The sequence below is a fragment of the Prionailurus viverrinus genome, unplaced genomic scaffold (genome assembly GCF_022837055.1).
Source record: "Prionailurus viverrinus isolate Anna unplaced genomic scaffold, UM_Priviv_1.0 scaffold_42, whole genome shotgun sequence".
Taxonomy (NCBI): domain Eukaryota; kingdom Metazoa; phylum Chordata; class Mammalia; order Carnivora; family Felidae; genus Prionailurus; species Prionailurus viverrinus.
In genome coordinates this window covers 4,170,235-4,193,009 of record NW_025927609.1, presented here as the reverse complement: position 1 = coordinate 4,193,009, position 22,775 = coordinate 4,170,235, and the positions used below count along the sequence as shown (strand labels likewise).

The window sequence follows — 22,775 nt, the reverse complement described above, 5'->3', positions numbered from 1 at the left end:
TCAGGACGAGGGCTGGTTAAGGAGTCAGTTGGTGGGTTTACAAAGTGGGAGGTTAGGAGCCACGGGCTATAATCAGCTCCCCTTGACCTTCAGCACGGACAGAACAAGAAGAAACACCTCGAAGTACCCGGCGTGAGGATGCTTTGGGACGGGAGCACTCACACGATGGTGCGACATTGTGAAATCTTCTTCCCCTTGCTTCATTAATAAAATAAATCACGTCCCGGGTAGTTTAGCCACATTTCTGTTCTCGGTTTCAAATAATGGTGCCAGATTGCAGCTAAGGGCTGTAAAACCTGAGCTGGTCCCAAGGTGAAGAAAAAGACGCCCAGCTCAGCCCTGAGTCACTGGAGCTGTCCACCCAATAGAAGTTCTCACAGCAATTTACTTTGTAAACTAGAGGTGGGGGCAAGCCCTAGAGAGTCAGAAGTCTGGCTGTGGCTGGTGAGGAATCAGTTGAAATATTTAGGCTTTGACTTCACTCGGAGGCAGGGGTGACATGGGAGGTTAATTATAGCCACAGTGAGCCAGCTCGCTTATGGGAGCCATGTATGACCAACAGAAGCCAGGAAAGTCATTTTTTTTGTTGTAGCCTTTTAAATTAAAAGAGGGGGGAAAAATCGGTCTCTAGTTAAAAAAAAAAAAAAAAAAAGTCTCTGTATTATTAGGTGTCCTATGCAGATGCTGGTTATTTCGGGAACGTTCTGATCAATCCCGGTGGGATACTCTTAATCAGGAGCCGAAGAATGTCAGCCTAGTGGGGCTCTCTACAAAAACATTGTTCTTTTAAGAGGAATTATCTGGCACAAGTAGGGGGCTAGCAGCTTCTCAAAATACAAGGTCTCCGAAAGTACTGACATCGTTCTAAATACGAGGGAAGAAACCCAGTGCCACAAATCGGACATTACAGACACATTAAGAAAACGTTCTAATGATGTTTTACTAGCAAGGAGGTATATTTTGGTTGAGAAACCCCACATCATCTCATGAGATGACCGCCATCTCAGAACGTCATGGGAGGGGGAGAGGGGAATTAACTGAGCTAATAATGTTAATAGGGTCCCTGCTCAGGGGCGCCTGGGTGGCTCAGTCGGTTAAGCGTCCCACTTCAACTCAGGTCACGATCTCGCGGTCCGTGAGTTCGAGCCCCGCGTCAGGCTCTGGGCGGATGGCTCAGAGCCTGGAGCCTGCTTCGGATTCTGTGTCTCCCTCTCTCTCTGCCCCTCCCCCGTTCATGCCCTGTCTCTCTCTGTCTCAAAAATAAATAAACGTTAAAAAAAATTTAAAAAAAGAAAAAAACAGAGTCCTTGCCCAAACAGGAGTCAGTACAATAGGCTGTTACTTTTCTTGTCCTAAACTGATATGCTGGATGTTTAAATACAATTCATTTCATATTTTTACTGATGCTTACAAGATGTACATAAACCCTAAAAATCTAGTGACACACATTTCACCTCTCCGTTTGTAAAGGAGTAGAGAAATCAGCGCTCAGCCTTCCAAAGAGACAATCTGCTGCAGAGAAAGTCACCAAGAGACTAAGAACATGAGGTATGGGTATTTTTTTTCACTGTGGTATTTATTGGAAATTTCTATTCTTTCATTTTCCCCATCAAGAGTCTCCAATAGCCCGTTCCAGGGAGGATACTAGAAAGCTATAGAGCAGTGATTGGGGTGTGGGAGGCAGTCCAGAGAATATAATGTTTTGAAACCAAATAGGGTACGGTAATGTTTCTCCAGTTGGTATATTTGAATACTGATATGTACCTCAGGGTTTTCAGAAATGTACTGCAACTTGAGATGCCTCGGTGGCTCGTTGGTTAAGTGTCCAATTTCAGCTCGGGTCGTGATCTCGCGGTTCATGAGTTCAAGTCCCGCATCAGGCTTTGTGCTGACAGCTCGAGGCCTGGAGCCTGATTTGGATTCTGTCTCCATCTCTCTGCCCCTCCCTGCTCATGCTCTGTCTCTCTCTTTCTCTGTCAAATATAAAATAAAGCCCAAAAAATTATTTAAAAAATGTACTGCGACTTTAGGCGTAAGACTTACTTGATTGTGTCACATAAATTTCTTTTCCGTTTGCATTTCCGTTAAGTGGCCATTTAACATAATGAAGATTTCTTGTCCCCTGGTGTCTTCCTGCTGCCTAAAGGGCTTCCTTTAGGATTGCTGTCGTGCCGTGGTGCCTAATTCTTTCAGCCTCTCTGTGTTTGAAAAAGTCTTTCTTCAGCCACCTTTTTTTAGGAAGATATTTTTGCTGGGTATAGAATTTATGTTGACTGTTTCCTTCAATACTTCAAGGATGCGTCTTCCCGGCTTCTGGCTGGCGCCATGTGGATGAGTTGTCTGTCAACATTGTCTTTGTTCCCCTGTATACCTTGTGTCTTTTTCCTCTGGATGCTCTTAGCTCCTTTTCCTTGCCACTGTTTTTAAGCAATCTGGTTATCATATGCCTTGATGTGGTTTTCTTCATAGTCTTGTGCTTGGGATTCATCGAACTTCTTGAATATGTAGGTTTATAGTTTTCCTCCAAGCTGGAAGAATTAGGATCATGATTTCTTCAGATATCTTTTCAGTCTCTCCTCTTCCCCCTCTGAGGACTCTTCAAGGACTCGAATACCACATACATAAGGCTGCTTGAAGTTGTCCCACAGTTCACTGATGCTTTGTTCAGTTTTTCCCCTCAGGTGCCTTTTCTGCCTATTTCATTTTAGATAGATTTTATTGTTGTAAATTCACTGCTGCTTTCTTCTGCCGAATCTGACCTTCTGTTAATACTATCCAATGTATTTTTCATGTCATCACTGAAGCTTCACCTGTAGGAGTTCAATTAGATCTGTTTTAAAAAACACACCTTCCATGGGGTGCCTGGGTGGCTCAGTCGGTTGAGCATCTGACTCTGGATTTCGGCTCAGGTCAGGATCCCAACATTGTGGGATCCAGCCCCATGTGCGATCCCAATCCAGCTTGGATTCTCTCTCTCCCTCAACCCCTCTCCCCCTGCTCCTGCTCTAAAATAAATTTTAAAGATGAAAAAAAAAAACCACCCCAAACCTCACATCTTCTGTGCCTCTAACACGATCAGTTCTCCCTCTGGCTTTTTGAACATATGGAAAACAGTTAAATTCACTCTTTTAATGCCCCTGTCTGGTAATTCTATCATTTCTGAGCTGGGTTTTATTAGTTAACTTTGCTTCTCATTGCGGGTCATGTTTTCCTGATTCTTCAAGGCCTGGTAACTTTTGATCAGCTGCCCTCATGAATGTTACACTGCGGGTGGCTGGATATTTTTGTGTTCCTATAAAATAGGCTTCAGCTTTGTTCTGGGAGTCAGTCAAGGATCTTGGAAACAGTTGATCCTTTCATGTTTTATTTATTTATTTTTTTTTAATTTTTAACGTTTATTTATTTTTGAGACAGAGAGAGACAGAGCATGAACGGGGGAGGGTCAGAGAGAGGGAGACACAGAATCTGAAACAGGCTCCAGGCTCTGAGCTGTCAGCACAGAGCCCGACGCGGGGCTCGAACTCACGGACCGCGAGATCATGACCTGAGCCGAAGTCGGCCGCTCAGCCGACGGAGCCCCCCAGGCGCCCCTCATGTTTTATTTTTAAGCTTTGTTAGATGGGACCAGGGCTGAGCTTAGGGCTGACTTCCCATGACATTGACACACAATGTTTCTGAGAACTCCACGCCACGTTCCCCAAATAATGAGGTTTCTCGTTCTATGAGGTGGTAGATGCTGTGCTGTCAGTGCTCAGCTAAAGATGCACAAGGGAGGCTCTGCTGGTCTCTGGAGGTTTCTCTCTGTACAGCTCCCGGACCCACAGGTCCACCTCATCAATTCAGAGACAGCTGTCCTCTGCCTGGGCTCCAGGCTGCACACGGGGCAACAGCAAGACTCGCCTTGCTGGTTTTTGGTCCCTCGGAACCAGTGTCCTTCACTCTGGTGCCAAGGCTTCAGTACCCTTGTGTCATGTGCTTCCTTGGCTTTCTTATTTCCATATTGGAGGGTAAACCCATCCCTAGCCCCCCTTGGCCAGAAGCAGGAGTGTCAGATCAGAGAACGGCAGGTGTGACACTCTCCAGGGTTCTTCTTTCCCTTTGCCATGACAACCACTGACACAGGGGATTGGGGGGGGGGGGGCGAGGTGTCCTCTGGTGCCAGAGGAAGGAGCCTGCAGGACCCACACAGCTTTAGCAGCAAGGAGATTCGCTGTTTTAGCCGCTAAGACTTTAGGTTTGTTACTACAGCAGAAAACAGCCCATTCTGACCAAATGGGGTTTCCTAAGTGTTACACGAGACAGAGTCTCATCATCTATGAGAACATCGTACTTGAAGAGAACATACAGAAGCGCTCGGTCCACAGCAAAGAGACCACACAAACCACACGTTAGACGACACTGGCCAGGGACAACTGTGACGCCACGGCTGTGATTAATCTTGATTGTGCACCAGGCTTCAGTGTGCTGGGTGCACTCAGGGGAAATGGACAGAATGATGAAGAAAACAGCACAGCCCCTCCTTCTGGAGCTCACCGAATAGCGACAAAGAAGCTCCCTAGTGAATATCCGATGTCATTACCGACTGATGAGTGCTGTGCCGAAAGCATGCAGCTTGCTACCAGCGTGGGGAATGCTAGCTTCTGGAGGATTCGGGAAGGCTTCTTTGAGGAAGTGACATATGAGCCACGATCTGAAGCACACGCAGGCATGAACCAGGTGCAGAGAACCCCCGGAGGGGGAGAGGCTGGACCGAGGCAGGACAGGCCCCTGCAGGCCTCGAGCCACAGAAAGGATCCGGTTGGGGGCGCCAGGGTGTCTCAGTCAGTTAGGCGTCTGACTCGGGCTCAGGTCATGATCTCACAGTTCGTAGGTTCGAGCTCCACAACGGGCTCTGTGCTGACAGCTCGGAGGCTGGAGCCTGCTTCAGATTGTCTCGCTCGCTCTCTGCCTCTCCCCTGCTCATGCTCTGTGTCTCTCTCTCTCAAAAATAAATAAACATTAAAAAAAATTAGGGGTGCCTGGGTGGCTCAGTTAAGTATCCGACTTTGGCTCAGGTCATGATCTTGCGGTTCGTGGGTTCAAGCCCCACGTCAGGCTCTGTGCTCCGTGCGGATAGCTCAGAGCCCAGGGCCTGCTTTGCATTCTGTCTCTGCCCCTCTCCCACTTGCGCTCTTTCTCAGAAATAAACATTAAAAATAATTTAAAAAAAAAAAAAAGGATCAGGTTGTGTCCAGACAGCACTTAGAACCGCTGGAGGACTCTGGACTTGGTGCACGGGTGGCACAATGGAAAAGCACCCTTACAAGGGCCACTGAGGTGGCGTGGAGAACGGACTCCCGGGAACGGGGGTGGGGTGGAGGGGCTGGGCGGCCCCCAGGGGGTTGTCAGCTGGAGAGCTGGAGTGGGGAACAGTCTCAGATATGGCGAATCCTGACAGGTCCCTAACCGCTCAGATGTAAACGTGGGACGCAGGGACACGTCCAGGTTGGCTCTGGCTGATTCGATGGACAGGGCTGTCAGCTGTGAGTGGGCACGGTGGGAGAGGGCCAGCTTTGGGGCTGGGGGGGGGGTCACAAACCCCACGGGTTGGACGAACTGGGACATCCAGGTGGATAAGCTGGGGCGCTTTGTTTCAGCAAAGGATGCAGCCAGCACCCCCCCCCGCCACCTCCCACCCCTGCCAGCATCGTGTGGGATAAGCAAAGAGTCAGCCTCGCTGATCTAGACAGTTCCCCCCCTTCCCCCACTATGCCGTGGCTCCATTTTGTGGCTCACACTCAGGAGAGGAGGGGAGCTGGGGGGGTTCCGGCCAAGCTCTGGACTGTCACGCAAGTGGGGAGGTACCAGCCCTCGGGAGGGGAGCACCCCATCATGCAACAGGCAGTATTCGGCAGGCTCCTCCTCGCTCTTCCCCGGCTAGCGTGCTGGGCTGGGCTCCCTGTAAAGACACACGCTGGGTCTAGGTCCCACCGATGGGACCCCTTCCCCCGTGGGGCTCCCTCCTCACGGAAGGAGAAACCCCGTCAATGGGGAAGGAGCAGGCTGCTTGGTTCGAAGGCAGCAGGATGTGGACCTCCGTGCTCTGGCGGGGGTTGTCTGCAAACGTCACCTGCCCGCACCTGGGGACCGTGGGGAGCAGGGCTGGTCCCGGCTCTTCGTCCGAGCCGCCTAGGGCCACTTCTGGATTATTCTGCCCACGGCACCACCGCACGTACAAGCATTCATCCCTGTCATTCCAGAACCAGGATCCCTTTGGTGTCGGTGCCCTCGAGTCCCCCCTCTCTGTGGGAATTTGTTTTCAGGGCGCGTGAAGGGACTATTCACAGACCGATGCTGTTGGTTTCCAGCACATCATGTGGCCGTCAGCAGAGCAAATCGCTTCTCAGTGTCCCTACGTCACAAAGCAGCACAGGAGCGGTGATGAGCCAGATGTGTCTGCACAGCAACGAACCCGCCTCCACTGAAGTGTGCTGAAAGGCTGCCTTTGCGTGGAAGAGAACCGTGTAGGTCCGGCCCCTACAGGAAGGTCAAATGAACCAACTCTATTCACTGGCAGAATTAGCTGCTACCGGAAACTACCTAAAATTGGACAAAAGTATCTAAGACAGGCTCTCGTAGTTCAATCCCTAAGGACTGGATGGGACTTAAGGTGTTTCATAACTTTAAAATGACGATCCTAACAGATGGGAACATATAATTTAATGTTTGACCAATGAAATAAGGGACCGTTCTGGGCCACCTGTCCAAAGAAATGCCTTAAGTTTTCCCCTCTCTGGCTACTTCTCTTTTTCACATCCATTTTCTCCCGATCTAAGCTTTGCCAAAGATACGATACACACCTTCTTCGCTGTTTTTCAGATCCCTGTGAAAGCTTCTGATACACCTCAGTGTCTCCGACAATGTGTCAAATGGCCTAGACATCAAGTGGGTTTCGGGCTGGACAGGAATCAAGACGCGGTCGACGGCAGGAACTACAACTATTCTCCAAAGACGCCGTGGGTGGGGGGCCGCCCGGAACTGGTGGTCGGAGAGGAGGGCCAGCGAATGAAAAACACAGGTCACCGCACCTTTTATTTGTTATTATACAAACCAATGGGACACGACAATTACTCGACTCCTCAAAACAGTCTTCGTGCCTTTCAAAATCCAACGGGAAGTCATGGAGGCCACCTGGCGCTGAGAAGCCTCGAGCTTCGCGCATTCGGATGATGCCGTGGCTGGAAAGGACGCGTAAGGTCTGTGACCCTCCCTCCCGCCCCCGGGATTCTCCGAGGTGGTTTCCTGTCGGACCGAGTGGGGTGGCACCTGGCGCAGAGGGCACGTCCACGGAAGTGCCGTTCCGGGGGCCCAGACTCTTCCTCGCCACAGAGCACGCAATTCACGGGGAGCAGCGGCGGCCTGGGATCCAGCTCTGCGAGAGTCACACCGTGAACGTGGCACAGGACCCCACACCCTTACAAATCCACGGGTCCAAGGTAAGTTCTCGCGACTGCTTAATCTAGGACACCCAGCACGGACTCACAGAGCTGGGCGGCCACAACGGCCTGATCTAATGTCCTCCCATGAACACAGCTGCGCACCTGGCGTCAGTTAAAACATGAAATACTTCCCGTCAGTAAACAGCGATGCACGCGCAGAACAATCTATGGTCGGGGACTCTTTTGGTTGAGTGGTTTTTGTCTTGTTTTGTTTCTCTGCTCTCCAGCTCTTGCAAACGCAAATTCACAGCAACTGTTTTAAGACAACACGAACCTATCTGGCCTCAGGTAGTGACCCTAGTAAGACTAAAAGTGAGTAAGACCAAGCGTGTCTACGGGAAACTCAGGAGTGGCGCTGATTTCTATCTGGAGTTCTAGCTGATTATCACACAGGGGATCGTCCCACATCTGTGTGTGTAAATGAACAACAAGCGGGCACCAGGGCCACGCGGCCCACACTGGGATCTGGAGGAGCATCCGATGCGTCCTTACTCGAGGCACAAAAACAACGTCTTTTAAAAAAATAAAACTGTGATTTAAAAGGCCTTTATTTCATAGGGAAGCGGAACAGGAGATAAAGGCTAAAAGAGGTTTCATCCTGTCTGTATTTTCACTTGGTCAAAAAAAAAAAAACCCGTCAGTGATTTTTTCTTTTTTTTTTTTTTTTTTTAAATACATTAGGAACCTCGGTACTCTTGATGACCCCATGGGACCCGGACCGCTTACATTTGGAGGATGAAGGACAGGATTTGAGAAAATATATCCCTCCTGGCCCAAGTTCGCTTGATGGAATTGTCGTGTATAAAGCAGTTAATTATATACATAAATAACATAAAAATAATTATCATAAATTAAAGAGTCAAATAAGCTCCCACTATTAATTCAACTGCAGGCAGGAGACGGGAGTGTGACCGAGCTGTGTCCACGGTGCGGACTCTGGGGACGCTCTTACGTGCCGCGTGGGTGACGGGAGGTCCTTAGTTCTGAAGACAGGTATTGCACGATACGAACTCGAGCCCCGTCCTCAAGATCTCACGACTCGGAATCAAGGGAAATGCCGAGGACGCTGCATTTCGCAGAAGGAGTGGCCCTTGGCCTCCCTGGCGGCCCTAGACGCCTCCCGCCTCACGGGTCCACTACTGACGTGTCACTCTTTCTTCAAGGTGGTCTCCCAAATAACACGGGATGCGTGACAAAGAGCGATCAAGGCCGCAGCAAGGCAGACGTACGTATCATTTCATTTTGGACAGCATTAAAAAGTCTCAGGAGGCTAAAACCTGCGCCCCTGGTTCCCCGGCTGACCAGCGGGCTCGCGTGAGCCTGGCCCACCACCTCTGACACACCGGGGACGCGGCGTGTGACAGCGTGTGCGCCGGGGACGCGGGGATGGCGCTTACTTGGCACGTGCGAGCACGAAGGCCATTAACGAACGCTCCTACTGACGAACGGACCGCCTCTGCTTTCACGACCGCCCGGCAGCAAATGGCCGTATCTGTGTGCTTCAGAAAAACCTACACTTTTCCATTGTAAAGAGCCAAACCTCCTGCAATATTTTTATCGGAAGTTGGTCCTGAAGCAGATCAACCTTTGGACTGAAGTTGCCACAGAAAGAAAACGTGACTTTCCTCCCTGCTCTTCGGTGGCTCTGGCTGAGCCTCAGCCGTAATAAATATATTTGGATGGCGGCGGATCCCGACACGGCTCTGCGGGAGCCACCAGAGGGGACGGCACGGGGCCGACTCGTCCCACACAGTGGGGTGTCCCCTGTGTTCGGGCACCGGCGCAGAACTGGACGTGGACCGACACTCCTACAGTGCAAACGACTTTAGCGTGTCAAAATCAAGAACGACGTGGCCACGACGGCGTCCCGGATACGTAATATGTGCTTGAGATAAAGTTAAAAAAAAAAAAACGAAAGCTGAGACTAAAAGTGAATCCACGCGTTATGTTACAAAGAGGCCTTTCGGGCCCGAGTCAGTGACCTCCGGGGACCCCTCACCCATCGCAAGGCCAGAGGGGGGTCGTCCGCAGCCACGGAACACCTCCTCACGGGTCTTCGGCCCAAAGTTGCGTGCATCGAGTTGGACTCAACTCAGATCTCCAAGAAGAAAACAAACGTTACTTTCACTTCTATCTGCTCGTTCGCCAGAAACAGCCGGAAGGGAGGCGAAAATGGCGTTTCCTTGCAGCCGGTGGCCCCGTGGGAACCCGTTCTCTGCGCTGACGCAGCGAGTGAGGCCCGAAAGGACACCAGCGGGCCACTCTGCTCCCCGTAACGTATCACTCACCTCTCGGCCCCTGCTCGCCTCGCTTGCCCGGACCCCGTGTCCACCAACCAAGTTCTGTTAGGGGAGGTGGGTGACACGCGGCCTTGCCGGGCACAGGCTGAGCCGCTCACACATGCTGCCACCTGCCAGGAGTCACCCCCCAGGCACGCTATCAGATGGCAGTGCTAGCCGGGGAGGGGGGAGAGGGGTCTGGAGACAATTCCGCAAAGCTGAGTCAACCTCACTTACACCTCAAGGACGAAGTTTTTCTCTCGGTTTGGTATCCAGCAGACAAATGTCAAAAATAAGCAAGAGCACCTGCGGGCAGGGCTCCTCGTGAGTTCTTGGCGCTTTGACTCAGTAGCTATACATGTGCTGCTGGGGCTCGGCCGGCACCTGGGGCTGGGGCGCGGGCGGCTGGGGCGCGGGCGGCTGGGGCGCGGGCAGGACGTCCGTCTGGGGCACCGCCCGCCACGTGAGCGGGTGCTGGTCGCTGAGCTGGTTCCCCAGGGGCGTGATGGAGTTGACCAGGGTGGTCAGGTTGATGAAGTGCGCCACGGACTGCGGGTTCGAAGCTTCCGGCTGCGGGTGGATCTGGATGTCGTTCTGGCGGTTGTGCAACATGGCAGAGCCGCTCACGGTGTCAAAGGTCACGGTCAGGATCGAGTTGTCCAGCTGTAGCTGGCGCTCCGGGGTGGTCAGGTGCCCCACAGCCACGGGCTGGAGGTTGGTAAACTGAGTCCCGGCTGCAGTGGTGATGGGGGTCACGGTGATGTTGGTCAAGCCGACGGAGCTCGATGGAGTGGTCACGTTTGGGTCCCCCAGCGTCACTACCACCTGCAAGAGTCACGCACGACACAAAGGCATCAGTAGCGTCTGCAAAACGGACAACCGCCAAACTTTATGTTGCGCTTTAGACGGGAGCCATCTCAGCACGTGGGGTGACCCCACATCCGGCCCAGACGAAGAGGAAACACCGGGCGGTGGAAGATTAAACCGAGTTAATCTTGTCCCAGAAAAAGAATTCTAGTGACAAAGGGCAGTAAGACACAGACACAGACACAAACGACGTCCCAGGCTGGAGAAGATCGGGGCGAAGAGGTAACGAAAAAGACAGACGTGCGCCCCGCCTCTCCCATTCTCTCCAGCCCCGCGCCTGGCTGCTGGTTAACGGAAATGCCAACCCCGAACCACCGTACAGATGTGCGGCCCAGGAGCGCACCAGTTCAAGAGAAAGGACAAGAATGAGCTGCCAAAGAAACTCAAGAAACGTGTGCGACTGCGATTAGTATCCAAGACTGAGGACCAGCACACGCTGATGACAGATTTGGGAGCCTCCGAACCAAAGTGCTGATGTTGAGCAAACTGGAGACGCCCACGGACAGCAGCACACAAGGCAGCCCCGAGCATCCCTCCCGGGGCTGGGGGTCCCTGCATCCCTTCCGGGGCTGGGGGGTCCCTGCATCCCTCCCAGGGCTGGGGGGTCCCTGCATCCCTCCCCCGGGGCTGGGGGTCCCTGCATCCCTCCCGGGGCTGGGGGGTCCCTGCATCCCTCCCCTGGCACTGGGGGTCCCTGCATCCCTCCCGGGGCTGGGGGGTCCCTGCATCCCTCCCCCGGAGCTGGGGGTCCCTGCATTCCTCCCCCGGGGCTGGGAGTCCCTGCATCCCTCCCCCTGGGCTGGGGGTCCCTGCATCCCTCCCCTGGCACTGGGGGTCCCTGCATCCCTCCCGGGGCTGGGGGGGTCCCTACATCCCTCCCGGGGCTGGGGGGGGGTCCCTGCATCCCTCCCCCGGGGCTGGGGGTCCCTGCATCCCTCCCCCGGGGCTGGGGGTCCCTGCATCCCTCCCCAGGGGCTGGGGGTCCCTGCATCCCTCCCCCTGGGCTGGGGGTCCCTGCATCCCTCCCCCGGGGCTGGGGGTCCCTGCATCCCTCCCCCTGGGCTGGGGGTCCCTGCATTCCTCCCCCGGGGCTGGGAGTCCCTGCATCCCTCCCCCTGGGCTGGGGGTCCCTGCATCCCTCCCCTGGCACTGGGGGTCCCTGCATCCCTCCGGGGCTGGGGGGTCCCTGCATCCCTCCCGGGGCTGGGGGGTCCCTGCATCCCTCCCGGGGCTGGGGGGTCCCTGCATCCCTCCTGGGGCTGGGGGGTCCCTGCATCCCTCCCCCGGGGCTGGGGGTCCCTGCATTCCTCCCCCGGGGCTGGGAGTCCCTGCATCCCTCCCCCTGGGCTGGGGGTCCCTGCATCCCTCCCAGGGCTGGGGGTCGGCCCACTTCCGCGACAAAGGAACACACGGAAGCCACTTCTAACCTCCCAGAAATAACCCGATCCCCAACCAGGCGGGGCCGGCTGTCCCTCGCGCGCTCTACGGTCACACCACTGTTCACGACAACAGGTGCGACGTCTAGCTCTAAGCTGGGACACGCGCAGCTGGCACGAGCTCCCGGGATTAACGCTACGTGGGCCGCGGGCCACCAAGGGGCCGCCCCCGAGTCAGGCGTGTGCGCAGGAACACGTGCGGCGCGCGGCGGAAAGGGGGCCACCTGCTGGATGCTCTGCACCGCAGAGTCGGTCTCGTCACCCACGCCGGACAGCACGGGCTCCTTCTCCGAGTACTCGCTGAAGGCGGCCTCCTCGGGCACCGGGGCGCCGGCCGCCTCCGCCTCTGGCTTCTGCTTCCTCTTGTGGGCCCTCCTGGCAGCTTTCGCGTGCTTGCCCTCGGCCAGCTCCTCCTGCTCCAGACTCAGCTCAGGCTGCGGGGACAGAAGGCTCATCAACGTCAGGGTCACTGGGGCGTGTCCCCAGAGTGGCCACGGGGGTCCCAGCACCGTCCCGGCCACCTCCCTAGGCCACCACGCTGCTGCAGGGAACAGTGACCGCGGTGTGTCTGCTCCTTTGCGCCTCCAGGGGTTGGGGCGTGTTCCTGCCGGGTTCACTTTCTTTTCAGTGAAGAAAATCACACAGAAGTCGTACTTCTAAGAGCCGCGTCTCGCGCTGGCACGCGGACCAGCGTTTCGGCCTGGTGAGCTCGGCCCGAGGCTGCAATGCCTCTCGTGTCCACGCTTCCACCCCCAGGCTGAAGCGAATGCACGAGACAAACGATCCTGGATCGTCAGGATGGCTCTGACACCAAGAACTTTACGGTCACCTCCTCTGGGGACAGCAACGGTGGCCAGCCATAATGGCGACCTCAGAGAGGTGCCCTGCGCACTTCTCTGGGCCCGTCCAGGGCGCACTGCCACACTGTGGCCGACCTCCTGAACCCGGCTGACGCCACGACTGAGCTCAGCATCGCAGAGGCCACTGGGCAGCGGTGGCCGGCAAGGCTCTCCAGACTAGTCCCCGACCACGCCTCCTGGGCCCCTGATGCCATCCCAGGTGACAGGATCCCACCCAGTGACAGACCCAGAGGAAGCCTGCCAGGGCCAGGCCATCGTGGGGCTGCCCTCACGGGGGCTGGACGCGGGTCGTGGGCCCCTGGTGCAGCCCAGGCCTTCCCCTGCTCACTCACGACGGCCCAGCACCTGAGCACTGTGCTCAAAGCACCGTTTCCAGTACAGGGATGTGAACGTGATTTTAAAGGAATCAAGAGCATGGCATATTCCCTTTACGAGAAAAAACCATTTTTATGAAGACATTGGCTAAAAGTTCATGTAATAAAGTTATTTTGGTTACCACAATCTAGTTACGCTAAGCTTTTACGGAAACCGTGATAGTTAATTTTATGCGTCACTGAGGCTGGGCTAGGGCACCTGGGTGTTTGGTTGCCCAGCAAAGATGCTGTGAAGGTGTTTTTTAGAGGAGCTTGACATTAAATCAGTGGACTCCCAGTAAAGCAGATGACCCCCTATGGTATGGGTGGGCCTCACCCAATCAGTCGAAGGCCTTAAGAGGAAAACCTGAGGTCCCTGGGGAAGAGGGACCTGTGCCTCGAGGCAGCCGTCAGACTCCAGCTGCAGCATGAACTCTTCCCTGGGTCTCAGCCCGCCCACCCGCCCTGCGGAGTTAGGACTTAACCAGCTTCCACGATCACATAAGCCAATTCCTTAAAATAAACCTAACTTTGTCTCTACACCCACACGCCCTACCGCTTCTCCAGGAGCTTGAAGATTACTGTCTATTCTCTAAAATGAGATACCTCAGTATTGAAAACGACTGAAGTTCTGGAAACGTTACAGAAACTAGGAGACGTTCCAAAAGGCCTTGGGAGAGAGAACCTACTAGAAAACGAGAGATGCCGGGGAAAGGAAGGGACTTGGGGGCCCTGCCCAAAGGCCCCTCGCGGCACCCGTCTGGGCCCCTCCGCCCCACCCTGCGGGCCTGCTCGGTGCGCACCTGGACAATGCCAATGGAGGAGGCATCGATGGTGGTGGTCTCCGGGAGGTGGTCCAGATCATCGATCCTCACGGCCAGGACCTGCGAGCGAGCACGGGTGGTGAGCCAGGGGACGCCGCGCCGGCAGCCGATTCGGTCATTCTGACCCAGCCCGGCTCGGCGCCGTCTGGCCCCGGCCCTTCCTTCCCTCACCCCCGTCTCCCCGCGTTTCAAGTTTCTGTGATGCTCTTACACGCGGGGTCGGGGGAGAGGGGTGCACCTGTCTCTTTTCTGCCTTTTTTTTTTTTTTTTTTTTTTGCCTCACACTGTATGCCTCCCGTAGATGGATTTTCTGTGACTCCTCTGTTGGTTCATACGATAAGCAGGGCAGGATCGGATACAAACAGCAAACCTGTCCCGTGAAGAATCACCAAAAATGAAACGGTTCTACTTCAAACGCTACTTTTCAACTGGACACAGGTACGGGAACTTGCTCTCGTCAATTCGGCGCTGAGGTGACCCCTCGCCCCCGCCTTCCCTCCATGAGTCACACTGCAGACCCACACGCTGTCACGCGCTCCCCTCGGGGCCACCAGCCCTCCCATGGCTCAGGGGTGTCCTGCCCCCGATTCTCACCCACAAGCCAGTTCACGTGCTGCTGTGCCGATTCAGGGAATTAAATCCTAAGTGGGACAGTGCAGAGAGAAGGGGCCCCCAGGAAGGCACGGTACAGGTGAGCCCTAAGAAAAGGGAACGCGCGTGGAAAGCCTACGTGAGATCGGGGTGGGGAGACCGTAAGTCTGTCTGCGAGGGTTCTTCACCCGGACAGCTTTGCAAGCGCCTTTACGCATTTGCCCAACTAAAGCAGGCGGAGAATCGTGGACTAGACGCGGTAGGTGCGGCTTCCGTCTCCGTCACCGGCCGCCTCCCTGCTGACACACACACTCTCGTACAGCCTGGTGTCAGCGGCAGCACAAACAGCCACAGCAGAGCTCGCCCAGGCGTCCCCGGGACCCCGCCACGTTCTCCGCCGTCTGGGGTCACCTCCTCCGCGTGCTGTGCTTCCTGCGGCGGCTCTGCCTCTCGTCCACCTCCTGCTCTTCCCTCGGTCTCCCACCCTAGACGGCCAAGTCCAGGAGGGGGAGACACATCCTGCCCGGCTGGCTTCCCGGGGCTCACCAGCAGCGGCTCACGCGTGTGTGAACGTCCCAGAACGAAACACGGGAATGGCCCACGGAGACCAGGCCGAAGCCTCGGGGAACAGAAGAGGTGGGAACGGAAGGGCCACCACGGCACTCTCGCTGCCCTTGGACGGTCGGTCTCCCCTCCCGGGATGCTCGTTTTGCCCAGGGTGGGTGTGTTCAGGCAGGCTACACAGAACACTGCCCCCCTCTGAGAAGCAGGCACAAGAAGGCGACCTTGCACAGCGATCAGTTAAGTAGGAAGCGATCTTTAGCCCCGGCAAAAGGACTCGCTGGACAAAAGCGCTCGCCGAGCACCCCCCTGTTAACCAAGGCCTCTCTCTGCACCCAGCGACCCATGTCACCCACCCGGTCCGTGAAAACCGACCTGCACGCTCTTCGTGAACGCCCGTAACTACAGACGCTCCCGCAACAGAGAACTCGCGCAGGCTCCAGACTCATCGCGTGCCGCTGGGGAGGGTGCAGCGCCCACCCCAGGCCCCGAGACCTGGACGTCACTGTGGCCGACAGGGGTCGGCCGAGGGGACGCTAACACTCGGGCTCCCGCAACCCTGCGGGAGCTGCTCTGCAAGGTGAAAACCCTGGCTGGCTGCTCGCGGAAGAGGGAATTAAGAGGAGCTCAGCTGGGGGAGTCCCAACTACACAGGCTCAGCTCAGAATGGCTCCGGGCACACAGCGGGGGGTCCTGAACTGGCCGCGGGGGGGGGGGGGGGGGGGGGCGAGGCAGGGCTCCAGAAGGAAAAGAAACACCTACTGTCCCCACGTTATGGCAGACGGTGCTTTTATGATGGCAAAAGTCATCCCTGTTCGTTAAAAGAAATTCTTACAGATGGAGAAAATATGAAAACAAGAAATTACCCACAACTTCAACACCAGGAGACCACGGTGCAACACTGTCTTCTCTTCTTTCTGTGCTGACCACTTATTTTATTTTTTTAAATTTATTTTGAGAGAAAGAGAGTGAGAAAGAGCACGGTTGGGGAGGGGCAGAGAGAGGGAGAGAGAATCCCAAGCAGGCTCGTGCCATCAGCGTGGAGCCCGACGAGGGGCTTGATCCCACGAACGGTGAGATCATGACCTGATTGAAACCAAGAGTCAGACGCTTAACCGACTGAGCCACCCAGGCGCCCTGATCAACCTATTTTGCACAGGTGAGCACCGTGTACCCACAAATAGCACGTAGGACATACGGGACGCATAGCACGTATACACGTACATCATGCACCCGCTGCAGCCTTCTTCTTTATGACCACCGTTTACAACTGCATCTAGAATTCTCTGTGAAACGTGTTCACAGAGCCAAGCATACTGCTACACTGTCACGAGTTTAACCACATTTCTCCTGCTGGAAACCGAGAGGTCCAAGCCATCATTTACAAAGCACTGGGACAATACCGTCCTGCCGTGTCCCAGGAGGACATCCACTGGCCAGAGTGCTGGACGCGTGCCAGCCAGCACGGTCATTTTTAGTCTAAAATTCTCCTGCTAAGCCAACACACGGTGGATAGCAGCTTCAGCTAACGTTTGCATTTCCGGGATTTGGCGGGGTGGAACATTCCTTTCTGGGTTTGAACCTTGTAGATTTCCTTTCCGCGCGTGGGCTCGTTCTTATGGCTTCTCGTTGAACGGCTATCAGCTTTAATATCGGCGACTTACACCTGCTAGTGACAGGAATATCTTGCACGTATTTCCAGTCTGCCCTCTGCTTACCCTTTTGGACCACGGAAGTTCTAAGTAGTACACTGTTCAGACAGTCAAATCTACAGATGTTTTTGCTTGCGACTTTTCCTGCTGATTTTACACTTAGAAAGTCTTCCCCCGAAGTGATCTGATGTCTGTTTACCTGCATTTCTTTTCCAGTTTTGTTTTTCAGTTAATTCTCAACAAGATGCTAGCAAATTGAATCCAACAGTACATTAAAAGACTTATTCACCATGACCAAGTGGGATTTACTCCTGGGCTGTAGGGGTGGTTCGATATTTGCAAATCAGCCAACATGACAGGCCACGGTTGATAAAACCATATGATCCGTAGGAACTGTATGATCCTCTCAATAGATGCAGAGAAAGCAGTTGACAAAATCCAGCATCCTTTCTTGATAAAAACCCTCAAGAAAGTAGTGACAGATGAAATATACCTCAACATCATAAAGGCCATATAGAAAAGACCCACAGCCAATACCCTTAATGGGGAAAAATTGAGAGTCTTTCCCCTACGATCAGGAACGAGACAAGGATGTCTGCTCTCACCATTAACTATTTAACGTGCTACTGGAAGTCCTAGCCTCAGCAATCAGACCACAAAAAGAAATAAAAGGCGTCCGAATCGGCAATGAAGAAATCAAACTTTCACTACTTACACACAACGTAATACTCTATGGAGAAAACCCAAAAGACTCTACCAAAAAATTGCTAGAACACATAAATTCAGCAAAGCAGCAGCATATAAAATCAATGCACAGAAATCCGTTGCATTTCAATATACCAATAACAAAGCAGCAGAAAAAGAAATCAAGGAATCGATCCCGCTTACGGTTGTACCCTAAACAATAAGATACCTAGGGATAAATCAAACCAAAGAGATAAAAGGTCTCTACTCTGAAAACTGTAGAAAGCCTATGAAATAAATTGAAGAAGACACAAAAAAATGGAAAAAGGTTCCACACTCCTGGACAGGAAGAACAAATATTGTTAAAATGTCAATACTATCCAAAGCAATCTCTACATTTAATGCAATCCCTATCAAAATACCACCAGAATTTTTTCACAGGGCTAGAACAAACAGTCCTAAAATTTGCATGGAACCACAAAAGACCCTGAATAGCCAAAGCAATCCTGAAAAGGAAAACCAAGGCTGGGGGCATCACCATTCTGGACTTCAGGCTGTAATCATCAAGACAGTATGGTACTGGCACAAAAACAGACATGTAGATCAATGCAACAGAATAGAGAACCCAGAAATGAACCCACAACTATATGGTCAAGTAACGTTGGACAAAGCAGAAAAGAATATCGAATGGAAAAAAGACAGGCTCTTCAGCAAAAGGTGTTGGGAGAACTGGACAGCGACATGCAGAACAATGAACCTGGACCACTTTCTTACACCAGACACAAAAATTAACTCAAAATGGATGAAAGACCTAAATGTGAGACAGGAAACCATCAAAATCCTAGAGGAGAAAACAGGTAGCAACCTCGTTGACCTCGGCCAGAGCAACTTCTTATTAGACATGTCCCTGGAGGCAAGGGAAACAAAAGCAAAAATGAACTACTGGGACCTCATCAAGACGAAAAGCTTTTGCACAAAGAAGGAAACCATCAACGCAACTAAAAGGCAACCGACAGAACGGGAGAGGATATTTGCTAACGATGTTACCCGTTAAAGGGTTAGTATCCAAAATCTATGAAGAACTTCTCAAACTCAACACCCAAAAAACAAAAGACCCAGTTAAGAAATGGACAGAAGACGCTTTCCCAAAGACGTCCAGACGGCCAACAGACACATGAAAAGATGCTCGACATCACCAATCATCAGGGAAATACAAATCAAAAACCCCCATGAGATACCACCTCACACCTACCAGAATGGCTAAAATTAACAACTCAGGAAACAACAGGTTTTGGGAGGATGCGGAGAAAGGGGAACCTTCGTGCACTGTTGGTGGGAATGCAAACTGGTGCAGTCACTGTGCAAAACACCATGGAGGTTCCTCAAAAAGTTAAAAATAGAACTTCTCTACGGCCCAGTAATTGCACTATAGGTATTTACGCAAAGGGTGCAAAAATACAGATTCGAGGGTGCACGTGCACCCCAATGTTTACAGCAGCACTGTCAACAGTAGCCAAACTATGGAAAGAAACGCAAGGTCCACCAACTGATGAATGGATAAAAAAGATGCGGTACGTATATACAACGTCGTATAACTCAGCCACCAAAAGGGACGAAAACTTGCCATTTGCCACGACGTGGATGGAGCCAGAATGTATTATGCTAAGCGAAGGAAGTCAGAGAAAGACACAGACTGTATGATTTCACTCCTATGTGGAATTTAACAAAACAGATGACCATACGGGAAGAGGAGGGGAAAACAGAGAGGGAAACACCTCTAAGAGAGTATGATAGAGAACAAGCTGAGGGTTGATGGAAGGAAGGGGGTGGGGGATGGGACTAAGGAGGGCACTGGTCGTGCTGAGCACCGGGTGTCGTCCGTAAGAGAGGAATCGTTAATTCTGCTCCTAAAAACGCCAACTAACTAGAGTTTAAATAAAAATCTGAAAAAAGAACTTAAATAGGTGAATTATGCAAATGCCCCGGATCTTCCTTGGGAACAAGTGCCCAGGCCATCCAGGCTGTGCTTGCCTCCCTACAACTGCTCCCTCCAGTCAGCACCCTGCTCAGCCCCCACGCCACGTGGAGACTCCCCGTTCTGCGCTCTGGATCAACCGCTCTGGAGGGAGGAACAGGGGAAGGGAATCAGCCTCGTGCTCCTGTCCTGCTGGAATTCCAACGAGAACATACTCTATAACCTTACGGGGGCGCCTGGGTGACCCAGGCGGTTGAACATCCGACTCTGGATTTCAGCTCAAGTCACGATCTCACGGTTGTCGTGGGATCGAGACCCATGCCGCGCGCTGTGCTGACGGCTCGGAGCCTGCTTGGGATTCTCTTTCCCTCTCTTTCTGCCCTTCCCCCGCTTGCTATCTCTCAAAATAAATAAACAAACACACTTTAAAAATCTAGAATGTTAGCAAAAAACAGGTTTGAGGCTATTCATTCATTCACTGCTTCCCAGGTGCAGGCACTGCAAGTCAGAGGGGAAGGTAAGACCCAGGCCCTGCCTTAAGAACTGTGGGCGTACGGAGGGAGACGGGTCTGTGAGTCAGCACCGGGGGGGTCTCCGAGCAGGGGCAGTGTGCACCAGACAGACCGGCAGAGTAGGGGGTGGGGGGGGTCTCTGAGCAGGGGCAACATGCACCAGACAGGGGGCGGGGAGAAGGAAGCGTGGGAGTGGGGGGGTCTCTGAGCAGGGGCAGCACGCACCCGACGGGGCGGGGGGCGGAGAGAAGGAAGCGCAGGGGTGGGGGGGCTCCGAGCAGGGGCAGCGCGCACCCGCCGGACAGGCGGGCGGGGAGAAGGAAGCGCGGACCCGCCCCCGGCTCACCTCCGGGTGCTTGCGCCGCATGTGTCTGCTCATGGACGCCCTGGTGGACACCTTGGTCCCGCACAGCTGGCAGCTCTGCGCCTCCACCTTGTCGTGGGTGAGCTGCACGTGCTTCTGCAGCATGTACTCGGTGACGTACTTCTTGTCGCACACGGAACACGTCCACTGCTTGCCCACTTCTCGCGCACGCGGGGAGGAGACAAGCCCAAGGTCGTGAGTGGCGTCGCGCCACGGCCCCCAGGGCGGGCGAGGGGGGTGCCTCGCGCCCTGCACGCGCTGCCGGGGTCACCTGCCGGGTGAGGCAGGGGACGGGCGGGCCAGCGGCCTCTCCGTGGCGGCGCACGGCGGCGCGACGCTGCTCCCACATCTGAGAGTCCGACAGTGGGTGCGTGGGAGTGCCGGAGGGCTGATTTTTAAGGGGCAGGGACCGCCTGCGGAGGCAGCACACCGAATCGTCTGCACACGCCGGCCCCGCCGCGTGCAGCCCGCCGCCCCGCTTACCCGTGTGGATGAGCTTGTGGGTCTCCATCGTGTTCCTCTCGCTGAAGGTCTTCCCACACAGCTCGCACATGAAATCTTTGATGCCTGCGGAAGAGGGCGCGCTAACGTCAGGGGCTCGGGAGTGGGGGGGTGGGCTCAACTCCACTCCTCGCCCGAGGGTCCCCGTGGGTGCCCAGGACGCGGGGGGGAAGGCAAACTGCAGGAGACCCCAGAGCAAACGCTGACCCCACGGAAAAGCCGGGGCAGCTCAGCGAGCGCCTCCCTCCGCGGGGGGTGGCGTCGCCGCCCGGCCGGGACCCGCGGGACCGCCGTCCACCCCCAACGGGCGGAGCCCACGCGGTCGGCCGTGCTGGGCATCAGCTCCCGGTGAGGGAGGCCGGACACCGCACCGCAGAAGCTTCCCAGGGCCCCACCCCCGCCGCCCCCAGCCCCGAGAGCTCAGTCTGCGGGGATCGGCCTGGCGAGCACGGGTAGAGCCCTCAGACCGCGGTACCCGACGCGGACAAGAAGGTGGACCCTCAGCACGTCTCCTAACCGGCGTTTTCCCCGGAAACGGAAACAAGGAAAGCGATTTTAGAGACCCAGTCACTCGGTCCTGGGAGTCTGTGCCGAGTCCCTGCGCATGCAGGGCCCCGAGCTCGCTGAGGGGCAGGCAGGCACAGAGGCAACTATGTCCTGGTGGCCAATGTGCCTGCGGAGCGAGACAGGACCCGAGGAGGCGTGTGGCCCAGTCCCCGGCAGTGACACAGCTCCCCAGAAAAGGCGCAGAGTCTCCAATGGGCTCCCCGGGGAAACGGGGGCCCCCGTGATCGCCCAGGGACGCAGGGCCAGTGGCCAGGTGGTGTCCTGGACCGCTGTGGGGGCAGTGAGGGAGGGGGGCGCGCGGGTGGGCGGGGCTGACAGTGCGGGCCTCAAAACCCAGGTGAGGGAGGACACGGGCACAGGGAGAGATCTCCCTGGAAGTTTCATGCACAGACACACCTGATCCCCTGGGGGACCTCTGAGCTCCCACGGGCCCTGGTTCTCACTCACACACGCGTTTATCCACACGGAACGTTTTGTAAGAGAGGAACTCATGCCTGTTGCCACAGAGGCTGTTTCTTACCCGGTCGTGTCACAGACCTCTACGTGAATTAACATCGCTTTTAACGGGCGCCCTGCCCTCTGTGGACGCACAGACGCGGAGGCGCTCCGGGGCCTCCCGCCCCAGACGAAACCGTGGCCGGCGGGCCCTTGTCCGATCGCGTCTCAGGCCCACGCTCGGGCAGGGAAACGGCCGGCGCGAGGCACGAACACTAAGGACCGGCAGGTGGCACCAAGACCCGGGGGCGAGCCGTGCAGGGACCCGGGCTCCCGTGTGTTGGGGACGGGGAGGGGACGGCCTCTGACGCCTGAGGCCGCCTGCCCACGGCTCCGAGGATGGCACTCGCAGAACCGAGAAGCCGGGCTCGCCGGGAGCCGCAGATCGGGGGAGACGACGCATCCCACCGGGCCCACCGGAGCGCAGGTGCTCCGCGGACTCACCCGTGTGCCGCTTGTAGTGCTTGAGCATGTTGACCTTCTGCGCGAACTTGCGGTGGCACTCCTTGCACTCGTACTCCTTGATGCCCTTGTGCAGCTTCATGTGGTGGCGCAGCGCGTGCTTGGTCTTCATGCCTGCCGGCGGGGGAGGGGGGAGGCGGGGGGGACGCCCGACGCTCAGCCAGCCCGCCTCTCCCGCCTCCAGAGCGGCCCTGCACCTGCCCTGTGTTCCCCAGGACCCCGCGCTGCCACAGCGCCCGCGCCAGGGACCCCCCACCACTGTGCCCGCGCCCGGGACCCTTCCCTGCCGTAGCGCCCCTGCCGGGGACCCTCCA

General features: G+C 55.2%; 1 protein-coding gene across 12 annotated transcripts in view; it reads right to left on the bottom strand.

Moving 5' to 3' along the window:
• Window positions 1–7,991: 7,991 nt before the first annotated feature.
• The window catches only part of PRDM15 (PR/SET domain 15), a 66,807-nt gene continuing 52,023 nt past the window's right edge, over window positions 7,992–22,775 (bottom strand). For all 12 annotated transcript variants that reach the window (XM_047847014.1, XM_047847012.1, XM_047847007.1 and 9 more), the window contains 6 exons: window positions 22,444–22,575; window positions 20,920–21,003; window positions 20,419–20,594; window positions 14,077–14,157; window positions 12,285–12,494; window positions 7,992–10,582 (listed from right to left, as the gene is read on the bottom strand). In XM_047847014.1, the coding sequence (XP_047702970.1) occupies window positions 10,103–10,582; window positions 12,285–12,494; window positions 14,077–14,157; window positions 20,419–20,594; window positions 20,920–21,003; window positions 22,444–22,575 (1,163 nt within the window). In that variant the 3' untranslated portion in view covers window positions 7,992–10,102. The remainder of the gene's footprint in view (window positions 10,583–12,284; window positions 12,495–14,076; window positions 14,158–20,418; window positions 20,595–20,919; window positions 21,004–22,443; window positions 22,576–22,775) is intronic.